Source organism: Plecotus auritus (genome assembly GCF_963455305.1).
Source record: "Plecotus auritus genome assembly, chromosome: 3".
NCBI lineage: Eukaryota > Metazoa > Chordata > Mammalia > Chiroptera > Vespertilionidae > Plecotus > Plecotus auritus.
Genome location: NC_137772.1, coordinates 153,326,009 through 153,339,148, shown reverse-complemented (window position 1 = coordinate 153,339,148; position 13,140 = coordinate 153,326,009). Strand labels below are relative to the sequence as shown.

The following is a 13,140-nucleotide window of genomic DNA, read 5'->3' as shown; positions in this document are numbered from 1 at the left end:
AATATTTCTGCATAGAGAAATGGAATACTGAAGGGAGGAGAAAAAGATGGGAGGAGTCAAAAATAGAATATTGAAGAGGAGGCGCCTTTACCATGGGAAATACTCAAGGGACATATTTCTAAGAATAAGAATATCTGATAAATTGTAAGCTGCTGACACTGCTGCAATATTAACCTTCCTCCATGTCCCTTTCAAAATGTCTGCCATACACACAAAGCATCATGTACATGGTTTGTGTGCAGATTTCCCCTGCTCTCTCCCTTCTCTTCTTCTTTTCCTTGATGGAAATCATAAAAGGGAGCTGAGTTCCACATCTGCTTCAAGTGACAAAAACAGGAATAGTAGAATAAATCATAAACCACACTAAGTTATTGGAGACAGCACTCAGAGCTAGAGGTAACTTCAATCGTGGGGTAGGCATTACACATCCTTTCTGCAGATTGTGAAGTGGGAGTCGGAGCTGATTTTCTCCAGATCTCAAGAGGCAGACTTGAGTGACACGTGTCTATTCGATTTAATCCCAGCTTAAAATGTAAAGTTTATTACCTCTTACTATAGCTACTACATCTTACTGATTCTACCTCCTAAAGATTATTTTTAATTTTATTTTTCTAATTAGCTTCACAGACACAGTTACCTGCCTGCTTCAGGTTGTCATAACCTCCTTCCTAAATCTATATATTTCAATCCAATCTGGTTCTTTATACCTAATCTTTAATATATCTCTTTCCCATATAGTAATTAGAAGGTCTTTCTAAATCACGAACCTGATGTCACATCTCCACATTCCATCCACATCTTATCTCTCAATGACTCCCCAACACATTTTACTTACTTATTTATTTATGTTTAAATCCTCACTGGAGGATATGTGTGTTTTTATTGATTTTTAGAGAGGGGAAGGGAGAGAAAGAGAGTGAAACATTGATCAGTTACCTTCAGTACACAACCCAGGCATGTGTCCTAACCCGGAATTGAACCCAATACATTTTAGATAACTCTTTAACAGAGGCTTCTCTTAATAAGCTCTGACTCATTCTTGACAACACTAACCCTGAACTCTATACTCCAGACAGACTTTCCCTCCCCTCTCCTATCTCCCTATCCAATCTAGCTAACTCCTCCTCTATTGAAATTTAGATAGTACTTTCTTCATGAACTTTTCTTTGACTCCACAAATCTAAATTATTACCCCTCCTATCTGACAATGTTCCCCATTAGACTAAATGCTTAGCCTATGCATATACAGTATTTGTTACATGAATGATCACGGTGGATAGTGCTGCATTGTAATCATGAGATAACATCTATAATAATAAAAGCCTAGGTGGTCCTCGCGCCCTCACACGTGACTTCGTCACAAGATGGCCGCCACGCGCACAGTGGAGGCGGGGCCCAGTGGCCACTCTGCACGGTGAGGCCTGGGGGTCCCGAGGCTCCATGTGGTGCGGAGGAGGTTGGTCATGTTGTCTCTGCCACCTTGCGCAGAGGAGGTGGGTCCTGGTGGAGGAAGTTGGTCGTGGCAGGGGAGGGCAATTGGGGGCGATCAGGCTGGCAGGGAAGGGCAGTTGGGGGTGATCAGGCTGGCAGGGGAAAAGTTAGGCGTCAATCAGGCCAGCAGGGGAGAGGTTAGGGGGTGATCAGGCTGGCAGGCAGGAGCGGTTAGGGGCAATCAGGCAGGCAGGCAGGCGAGTGGTTAGGAGCCAGTGGTCCCGGATTTTGAGAGGGATGTCCAACTGCCAGTTTAGAACATCCCCCGAGGGGTCCCAGATTGGAGAGGGTGCAGGCCGAGCTGAGGGACACACCTCCCCCATGAACGAATTTCATGCACCAGGCCTCTAGTTTTATATAATATTTGAGACTTCAGATATGCAAATTGTTCCCTCAACCAGAAGTTTGACCAGGAGTTCAACCAGGAGTTCTATCAGGGGGTGGGGCTGGCTGTCCAACTGCCTGAGGCCCCTCCCTCTAACCGGCCCTAACCCCAATCGTCCCCCCCACCCCAATTGGAGTGGGCCAGCTGGACTCCACCCATGCACAAATTCGTGCACCGGGCCTCTAGTGTGAATATAATGATTTAAAATGTAGGAGCACTATACAAATTTGTAATATTATCTATTAGAGGCCCAATGCGCAAAATTCATGCAAGAGTAGGCCTTCCTTCCCCCAGCTTCCCTCTGGCACCTGAGACTCGGGTTTCCCTCCAGCCGCCTGCAGGTACCCGGGACCTAGGCTTCCCTCGCAGCCCAGCTTCGTCCGGAAGGACGTCTGGTCTAATAAGCATTACACTTTTATTATTATAAACTAGTGGCCCAATGCACGAAATTCATGCATGGGAGGGGGGTGTCCCTCAGCCCGGCCTGCACCATCTCCAATCTGAAACCCCTTGGGTGATGTCCAACTGCCGATTTAGGCCCGATCCTAAACTGGCAGTCAGACATCCCTCTCACAATCAGGGACCACTGGCTCCTAAACACTCACCTGCCTGCCTGCCTGATCGCCCCTAACCACTCTGCCTGCCAACCTGATAGCTCCAACTGACCCCCCTGCTGGCCTGATCGCCCCTAACCACCTCTGCATTGGCCCCGCCACCATGGCTTTGTCTGGAAGGACATCCAGAAGGTCTCATAGTCTAGCATAATTACCCTTTTATTAGTATAGATCCGTGGTTGGTAAACTGCAGCTTGTAAGCCACATGCAGCTCTTTGGCCCCTTGAGTGTGGCTCTTCCACAAAATACCACGGCCTGGGCGAGTCTATTTTGAAGAAGTGGCGTTAGAAGAAGTTTAAGTTTAAAAAGTTTGGCTCTCAAAAGAAATTTCAATCGTACTGTTGATATTTGGCTCTGTTGACTAATGAGTTTGCTGACCACTGATATAGATTATCAACCCATTCTAGGAATTCCTTGGGATACAATATATTCCAGGAGTTACATGAGTTGGAAAAATCACAAGGATAAGTTGACTATCAGATATATGACAGCTCCAGAGCCAACTACTCCTTTGTGTGGAGAAAAACCTTGTGTCCCCAGAAGATAAGCCTGTTTTTGGTGGAGCATTGCCCCTATCAGAACGACACAGCCCTATAAAACCTTTGTTTGTTTGTTTGTTTAATCCTCACCTGAGGATATTTTTTCCATTGATTCTTTTTTTTTAGAAGGAGTAGAAGGGAGGAGGAGAGACAGAGAGAAACATCAATGTGAGAGTCATATGCCCCAACCAGGGCCAGGGATTGAGCCTGCAACCAAGGTAGGTGGTCTTGATTGGAATCAAACCTGAGACCCTTCATTCTGTAGGAAGAAGCTCTAACCACTGAGCAAAACACTAGGGCCCTGGAAAGCCTTTAAAAGTACCAAGAAACAAACTCTTTGGGGCTTATATTGGGGATTTGGGCGGGGGCAGAAGGTAATATGACAGGGAATAAAAGTTATGCTTCGATTCAGAGCACTGGGGTCTGAGTCTGAGAGGCAGAACCTCCAGGGAAACATCAACCATTGGCCATTCACATAAATAATTGCCCCTGCTCAGGAAGGAGAATCAGCTAAGAAGAGAAGCCCACTCCTCCAGCCCCACAGGACCCCACAAAATCCAACATCTGGAATTAAACCTTTGTACACAAACTTACAATATAAAAATCGCCAAGTTGGTATTGTTTCCCTTTTCTTCGCCCACGCTGATGACTATAAGTGCTTTTTTTAATAAAAGGAAGCACATTTGTTCTAGAAGTTAAATGACAAGATTGTGAAATTAGTCAGCTTCTTTCAGAAGTAGTCATCTTGAGAGATGTAACAATGCTTTATGGCATACCTATTTTTCCCAAATTGCCGATATTCATAAATTGTAAGGGACTGATCATGAATAAAAAAGAACCCAACCAGCTCTCTGCAAGCATCACGTCCATTTCTAGAAAAAGAGAATAAAACCAAAGGTTTTCAAACAAGATCATTTTCAAATTAAATAATAAGCTAAAATCATCACATCTGAGGGATGATACTAACTCCCTGGAGTGTGTGGCAATGAGCAGGGGTTAGGGGAAGCCACAGGAAAACATGCCACAGCCTGTGCAGTGCCCATTTTAGTTAGATTTGGATGGAGGAAAAAGCTTTAGTTTACACTGATATGAACATGGATATATAGATTACTAATTTATATAGACTTGTAAAGTGAAAGATCTTTAAAAAATGTTGAGCTTGCAAGGTATGCATTTATTATCCTTTGTCTGAGAAAGTTCAAAATCATTAAACAAACATGATAATTAAAAAAAAAAAAAGACTTTACCATTAGTGTACACAAAGAATATCAAGTAGCATTTACATTTTACTGGAAATATATAATAGAGAGAAAAGAGAGTTAAGAATCATATACTTTGTCATCTTCTTGCATCTATCAATAATCTACTCTAACTTAAGCCATTAACATGAAATTATATAAAGCAGCTTACATAAAGGTTATTTTTTTCAATGGCTTAGAATATTCTGGTAATAAAACACGTGTATACCTTTTAAAAATTCACTTCTCTATTTCTTCTCGAAAGACATTTTAAAATCAAAATTTTTTAATTAAAATGCTTTTAGTTAGGTTCATACTTCCTATAATTTTTGTAACAGATTGATATATATTACCTAAAAATGTTTGTTCCAAATTCACATTTTCACTTGTTTGTGACAAATTTAACTAATCTCATTATTGTCATTTCTATTTGAAAATAGGATACATTTTATAATCATAAGATTTAAAAGTTTAATAAAATTATAATTACCTTGATATGATCCGACAGTCAAATTGCACTTTACGAGAAAGCATATTCTCAGTTAATGTAGAATGTGTTCTTATCCTGTTAAGAAACACATTTGTCAACAATGATTTTAAAGTTACATACATTTGATATAAAGAATAAAAGTACCAAAAAATTGTTAATCTTTTGAAATGCACAAATTGCATTAAGATGACCATTTGACCTCTTTTTTCCAGATTGATAATTGCAGCAGACACCTAAGATATAAACCTAAAATATGGGACATAAGACAAGAACAACTTTTATGTTAGAATGTATAGTAGCATCCTATATAATCCTATATAGTAAAAGGCTAATATGCAGATTGTCCCCTCAGAGTTCAACCAGGAGACTGGGAGTTCAATCGCTCGCTGTAATATGCACAGACCACGAAGGGGCGGCGTGGAACACTGCGGGTGACCAGCAGTGGCAGGGTGCTGAGGGAGCGAGAAAAGGAGGAGGGGGGAGGCAGGGAAGCGGGGAACCTGATTGGTCCAATAGCTGGCCAGGCCTAGGGACCCTACCCAGCATGAATTTCATGCACCAGGCCTCTAGTAGTGCTATAAAAGTAAATATTCAACTAAGATAGCATATTTGTGACTGGCACTGCTACAGGGCTAACCCGACCAGCATTTCTAACCCTATTCTCCTTGTTTCCCTTCCACCATAGAATTTGCTTTCTTAGCCTCTTCAATTTTAGGTGACTAAGCAATCCAGTTCTGCCAATAAACTTCCAAGAAAGGCTTTGTTTTATCCGGATAAGAGAGTGGCATGGGAAGAGCTCCTGACTGTGAACATGGCAGGGATATGACACTAGGAGCCACTCTAGCCATCAAGCAACCATGTCAAAAAGGCCAATAAAACCTGGAAGAAGTCAGCCCAGAGCTGTGCCATCTCTGAGCTACTGAACTAAAACCAACAACAACATCCAGCAGCCAGTTATATATAAAAAATAAATGCTGACTTGTTTAAGTCACTAGCAGTCAGCTTTTCAGTAGGGGTAGCTCAAAACATCCCCAAAATAACAGAAGAGCGAAAAAGAGAATTCGATGAGGTTTTAGCCTTGGAATTGGTCTATGAGACCTCAGATCAGTCATTTAATCTTTATGGCCTTTAGACAGCACTGAATGATCTCACAAAGATTGCTCTTCTTAAAGTTCTGTTTAATAATATGAAGCAAAGCACAAATGTACACACTTTGGTACTCTACTAATAATAATCTCTTTTATGTTAAGAAATCTTAAGATTCAGTGATATATCTTTAATCGCCTTCCTAAATAGCCTTATGATATATCCTGCAGGTATAATAACATTGCAACAATGCAAATAGCAAGGGACATAAAGATCTTCAAATGTTTTACCGCTATAAAATCTAGGTCTCTATGAAAGGTAAACAAGATACAGCCAACAAGATATAGCAAACAACTGAGTTTGTGAACACAGGGTAGAACCATAAAAGCTTGATCATCTCAATTCAATTTAATCCATTAGTATTAATGTGCTTATTGAATGCCCATTATGTGCCACAAACAAATCTAAATGCTGAGAAAATAACAGCATTAATAATAGCTATCATTTATTGGCTTATTTAATGCTTGCAATAACTCAGTGAAGTAAGTATTATTATGCCCATTTCAAAAATAAATTTTACACAGACATACAGTTAGTACATGGCAAACCTGCAAAAAACTCTTGCTCATAACCATTATATTATATTGCTTCTGAAAGGTGAACAGAACTCAGTATAACCATGATAAGTTGAAGTAATAGCTTCAAGGAGTCTAGTGTTTCCTTGAAAACATAAAAGAAGTAAACAGGTATCTATATTATTAATGGAAAGTTCCATGTTGGGCTTTTAGGTATCTGATAAGCAGTACCAATAAACTACCCAAGTTCTTAACCAATACAGAAATAAGAATTAAGCAGATCAATATCAAAATATGAATTTTATTATTGATTGAGTTTAGGAATGCAGCTTTGATGCTAGAATTTAACAGACTAATTCACTCAATCCCATTGGGGAGGTACTTGTAAAACATAATGCACAGGACAGAATGTGTACTTCTGCAGGCAGCTGATTCCCAAGGAAAAAACGAGAAGACATGCCAATTTTCTGCTTCTAATTCTATAAAGCAGAATTTTCTCCTCTTCTACTGGGAATAATAAAAAAGGGAGGGGGTGAAATCCATAAATTCAATAATTCTAATCAATATCCCCATAGGATTTTTCATAGAACTAAACTAAATAAATAAAAATTTCTATTAAAGAGAAAAGGGCCCAGTATGCTAAGACAATATTGGAGATAAACAAGCTGCAGGTATTTAATATAAAGCAATACTAATTAAGATGGAATTATAGCCCTAGTCAGTGTGGCTCAATGGAAACAGCTTGGGGCCCCACACCAAAGGTCATGGGTTTGCTTCCTGGTCAAGGGCACATACCTGTGCTGCAGCTTTGATCCCCAGCCCTGGTCTGGGTGCATGCAGAAGGGAACCAATAGATGTGTCTCGCTCACATCGATGTTTCTCTCTCTCCCTCTCCCCCTCCCTGTTCACTCTCCCACTCTCTCTAAAAGTCAATGGAAGAAAATGTCCTGGGTGAGAATTAACAACAACAACAATAAAAAAGGCAGAATTATATTGGTGCAAAAATATATTACAGGTAGATGAGACCAAAGAAAAAGCCTAGAAGCCTACCATGAATTTATAACAACTTGATAAATGGCATTGAAAGTCAGAGAGATAATGAGTTTAGTGTTGACAGAAATGTCTTAAAGAAGATAGAGAAGCCCCGATGGTGTGGCTCATTTGGTTGAGTATTGTTCCATGAGCCAAGAGGTCACCGGTTGATTCTCAGTTAGGACACATGCCCAGGTTGCAGGCTCAATCCCCAGTAAGGGGCATGCAGGAGGAAACCAATCAATGTTTCTCTCTTACCTGGATTATTCTCTCTCCTGCTCTCCCTCTCCATTCCTTTATCTCTCTCAGATCAATAAAAAATATATTTTAAAAAATGGAATGAATGGCAAACTGGTCTACACTGAAATTAAGAACTCTGATCAAGAGAATGCAAAGGCAACCACAGAGTAGGAAAATATATGTTCAGCAAATATAACTGAAAAGGGATTTGTAACTAGAATATATAAATAAGTTCCACAGCCAATATGAAAAAGATAACCCAATAGATTTGAAGGGAAGTTTCATATAAGAATATATTTAATGACCAATATACATATGTAAAAGTACTAAACTTCATTATTCTCTAATGAAATGTAAATTAAAATTACCAATACATCCCCATAAGAACTAAAATAAAAAAATATAGATAATACCAAGCAGGAGCAAATATATGGTGCAATTAGAACCTTCTTACTGTTACTGGTAACAGTGTTAATTGCAATCACTTTGGAAAACTATTTGGCAATACTTTTTAAAATATGTTATATATAGATATCAGAGAGAGAAAGGTAGAGGGAGAGAGAGATAAAAACATCAATGATGAGAGAGAATCATCCATTGGCTGCCTCCTGCAAACCCCCTACTTGGGATCAAGCCCTCAACCGAGGCATGTGCCCTGACCAGAAATGAAACAGTGACATCCTGGTTCATGGGTTGACGCTCAACCACTGAGTCACCCCAGCCAGGCTGCTAATATTTTTTAAAGTTGAACACATGCATACTAAATGTCCAGTGATTCCACTTCTAAGTAGGTACTGAGCAGAAATGAGTACATACATTCACAAAAAGGCATGCAAAAAGTTCATGGCAACACTATTCATAAAGTGTCAAATGTCCATAAGCATGTATATATAAGTAAATTGTGGTACATTTATACAATGAAATACTGTACAGCAATGAAAATAAAGGACACCTCTTAATAATAACATGGATAAAATGTACAAACGTAATGTTGAGCAAAATAAGCCAGATACAACGTCTACATTTTGTGATTTCATTGAAGTGCATAACCTCTGATAGTAGGACAGAGAAGTCAACCTGCTGTGGCAGAGGGTGTGGACAGTAACTGGGACACAGCACCAAGGGAGGGATGTTGGGGAACAGGTACTGTTCTGTTTCTTGGTCTAGAAACTTGTTCAGGCTGTGAAAATTCATTTGCCGTACACCCAAAATGTGTATACTTTGTGAGAGTGTATTTTATTTTAATAAAACATTGAAAGGAAGAGATTTAGATATGTGATAGCTGAATGATGGTCCTCTGAAGATGTCCATGTCCTAATGAATCCTCAGAACATGTAAATATGTTAATTTACATAAGATGGCAGATTAAAGATCTGGGGATGAGGAGATTGCCTGGGATTATCCACGTGGCTCAGTGCCATCACACGGGTCTCTACAGGAGGGAAGCAGAGGAACATGTGAGACAGAAGAGTGTCAGAGTGAGATAACACGAGAAGGCTCGCCCAGCCATTGCTGGCTTTGAACAGGGGAGAAGGCCATGAGCCACGAGCCAAGCAATGAAGCTGAAAAAGAAAAGAAAACAGGCTCTTCCCTGACCCTCCAGAAGGAATGCACCTGTCAAGGCACCTCCCACGGGTCTGACCTCTAGAAGTGAAAGAGGATAAATTTGTGTTGCTTTACAATACTGTTTGTGGTCATTTGTTACAGCAGCAGTAGGAAATTAATGCATGATACATTCAAATGTTTGAAGTCATGACAATTAAAGCTTCCAGGAAATAAGAATAAGACAAAAAGGTAAAAGTTATAAGTAACTGCCTGACAATTACAGTTGGAAAACATAAAAGAATTGCTGTGGAACTGGTAGATTTTCTATGTCTTTTAAAGCTGAGGCTAGATGTCAGCAGTCAATGAAGTTGTTGAGAAATTTAAGTGAAATACACCAGAGGTCTGTGAAAGCCCATTCCAGTCTAAAGCTGTTATAAGCTACAAAGTAAATGCAAAATAATAACTTTTAAACAACACTAACTTTGAATGTAATACATACCAATGAGATTCAGCCAATATATATTGCGTACATACCAATGTCTCAGTTACTATATCATATATTCTATACAGAAGGACATATCTATTCTCTCTTAAGGTTGTGCCTGTTATTCCTGAATTACAGATAGAAAACCTAAAGAGCAAACTTTATCCCAGTATCTTAAAGTGGAAGGGCTAGAATCTAAACTCCAAAAATCCACTTCCTCTTAAATTGCAAAAAGCAAATAACTTTTTCAGTTGGACACAAAATCACATTTTAAAAAAATACATGTATAAATACCACATGCTCAATTTATATTAGTAAGCTCTTCTTACTTGGTTTCATGTAGTGTTCTTTTCCTAAATCGAAGAGGTGTTATGTTTGAATCTGGAAGGACACAAGCACCTTCTTGTTTCTCAGTGGTTAAATTTTGCTCTGGATCACTGATTACAGCCCTAAGCCACAAAACACAAAGTCCGACAATGAAGTGGGAGAATCCATCCTGCCAGCATTCATGTATTTATAGGCAGCTGAAAAAGCCCATATATGAATGCAAATTTATACTGCTATCAGAATTATATGTTTGTCAGATATTAAATGGATAATCACCCTGTGGTGGCATGGTGGGGGTGGAAACATTGCTAAAGTGAGTTCATGAGATAATGGAAGGAGATACATTGAAGACTGTTAAGTATAATTATTTATTTCAAACAATTTACTGAAAAACATGCATGTGGAATATTATTCTTTCTCTCCACCACCTAATCAAAGACTTTTTCTAAAGCTAAACTTGTCTTATCTCTTCTGGAAGATGTCCTAGACCTAGACTATTCCTGTTTCTTTTGAAATCGTGCAATAGTTACACATTCTTATGCAACTGAGCACAGCAGGTGCTAAATCTTTATATAGTTTTCAAAGGGTTATGAAACTTAGATTACATTTTACAATTCTATAGTTAGTCCCACTGTTCCCAAACTCTACACCAAGTCACTCTGAGGTGCTCTGAGAACGCCCAGGGACACTGCAGGATATTTTTAGTTTTTGAGGGAAACACAGTATTTTGTATTTATTGGACACCACATGAACTACTAGCTCAACGTAATTCACAGTTTCAATAAGACACACTCCTTCAGTGAAGTCTCATCTTTGCAAAGCAGGGCTTCCTACAGTGCTGTAGCAAACAGCAAGTGCCACCTGAAATAGAAAGTGACTGTGGCAGCATCATAAACAGGTCCAAGATTCGAGAGACTGTGCAATGCCCCCAAAAGGTACATACATCCCATTAGCAAGTAATCATGGCTACTTAAGAATGAGAAAAATATGTCTCCTTGTAATTCATGTGTTGTTTTTCAAAGCCATTAAATAGTTAGGAAGTGCATACTCATTCAGTTGTTTAGACAAAAAATATTCAATAAATAGAAATAATGGGTATTTCTATTAGCCTAGGAGTGCTTGAAAAAAAGTACGAAAACACTATGAGGGTACTGAACAGAGAAAGTTTGGGAATGTCTGAGTTAGCAACTTATTGATTGGCCAAGGATATGGGTCATCAGGCATAAAAAAGAAATGTATTTTTTAATTTATTTTTATTATTGAAAGTATTTTAGATGTCCTTCTCTCCCGCCCACCATTGGCTCCTTCTAGCTGCCCCATGCTCCCACTCTAGTGTTCATGGGTTATGCATATATGCATATAAGTTCTTTGGGGTTAATCTCTTCCCACCACCCCCACCTTTCCTCTGTGATTCATCAGACTGTTCCATGCTTCTATGTCTCTGGATCTATTCTGTTCATGAGTTTATTTTGTTCTTTAGATTCCATATATGATTGAGATCATGGGATGCTTATCTTTCTCTGACTGGCTTATTTTGCTTAGCATTATACTCTCCAGGTCCCTCCATGCTGTTGCAAAGGGTAAAAGATCCTTCTTTTATACAGCTGCATAGTATTCCATGGTGTAAATGTACCACAGCCTTTTTATCCACTCATCTACTGATGAGCACTTGGGCTGTTCCCAGGTCTTAGCTATTGTAAGTTGTGCTGCTATGAAAACTTTCTGAATGGATTTCTGTCACCGGTGACTAACTCTCACCTGCATAGGTGGTCTAACATCACTTGCTCTGCAACACTCTGTTTCTTCTTCTCAGTGGCCACAATTTCCTGAGAAAAGAAAATAAAGAAAGTCACACTGTCCATAAAGCAGAATAATACTACAATTAATATGAGTCATAAAATATAAACCATTCTCAGTACCTGAAGCTGAAATTGAATTGGAATCATTAATGCTATATCAAAAATCTAAAATAACAAAAGACTCCCATCATTAAAATAATAATATTTTGACACATATAATCCATTAATAATCCTTGATCAACTTTTCTCAATTAATGTTTTGATTAAACTATCTTCATACTATTTTTTGCTTTTCCAAAAGTATTTTTACTGCATTTTAGGTTTCATAAACTAATTTGTAATCACTCAAGTCCAATAAGATTGTCAGGTAACTATAATAACTAAAATATTTCTTTTGAAGGATAAGTCAAAAAGTTGAAAAAATTAAGAAGTCAAATAAAACTTGTTCTTTTTTCAGAATATAAATTATTGTCATCCATCCCCATGGATCATTCCAATAAACATTCCAACAAATGAAATCAAGTATGTAATGTTGCTTTAGAAGCTTTGTAACTTTAGAGAGAGAATGCTATTTGAAACTGACACAAAATTTAAATTAGAATAACTAAAAGTATATTACAAAAACAAAAAGTACAAACTCCTAAGAAACCTGGAAACATTGAGCATAATCATTTAATTTTTAGTCTGCAATTGAATTTAAATGTTTGTTTGGTAGAAATTTAAGATGTATGCTTTACACATCCAAATATGCCTCATTGGAGTTCATATCATCTATACTAATAAAAGAGTAATATGCTAATTAGACTGGATATCTTCTGGGCAAAGCCACGGTGGCGGGGGCCCAGGCAGAGGCAGTTAGGGGCGATCAGGCCAGCAGGGGAGGGCAGTTAGGGGTGATCTGGCCAGCAGGGGAGCAGTTAGGGGGCGATCAGACCAGCAGGAAGAGGCGGTTAGGGGCAATCAGGTCATCAGGGGAGCAGTTAGGAGCATCAGGCCAGCAGGCAGGTGAATGGTTAGGAGCTAGCAGTCCCAGATTGAGAGAGGGATGTCAACTGCCAGTTTAGGCCCGATCCCACAAGGATCGGGCCTAAACCGGCAGTTGGACATCTCCCAAGAGGTCCCGGATTGGAGAGGGTGCAGGCTGGGCTGAGAGACCCACCCCCCATGCACGAATTTTGTGCACTGGGCCTCTAGTTTAATAAATAACTGCATCTTGTGGTCTTAAGCTTATGACACTTTATAATGAATTTTAAGAAGTTAGAAGAATTGTGTAACTTGCAGGTAAAGCATTTTAT

The 13,140-nt window shown here is 39.2% G+C and overlaps 1 protein-coding gene across 3 annotated transcripts in view; it reads right to left on the bottom strand.

Moving 5' to 3' along the window:
• The window catches only part of CAPS2 (calcyphosine 2), a gene marked incomplete at both ends in the record, with an annotated part of 43,205 nt that overhangs the window by 16,712 nt on the left and 13,353 nt on the right, over positions 1-13,140 (bottom strand). For 2 of the 3 annotated variants that reach the window (XM_080660705.1, XM_080660707.1), the window contains 5 exons: positions 3,624-3,717; positions 3,806-3,901; positions 4,758-4,832; positions 10,049-10,168; positions 11,805-11,872. In XM_080660705.1, coding sequence (XP_080516831.1) covers positions 3,624-3,717; positions 3,806-3,901; positions 4,758-4,832; positions 10,049-10,168; positions 11,805-11,872 — 453 coding nt within the window. The remainder of the gene's footprint in view (positions 1-3,623; positions 3,718-3,805; positions 3,902-4,757; positions 4,833-10,048; positions 10,169-11,804; positions 11,873-13,140) is intronic. The other variant, XM_080660706.1, reaches the window with a different exon arrangement.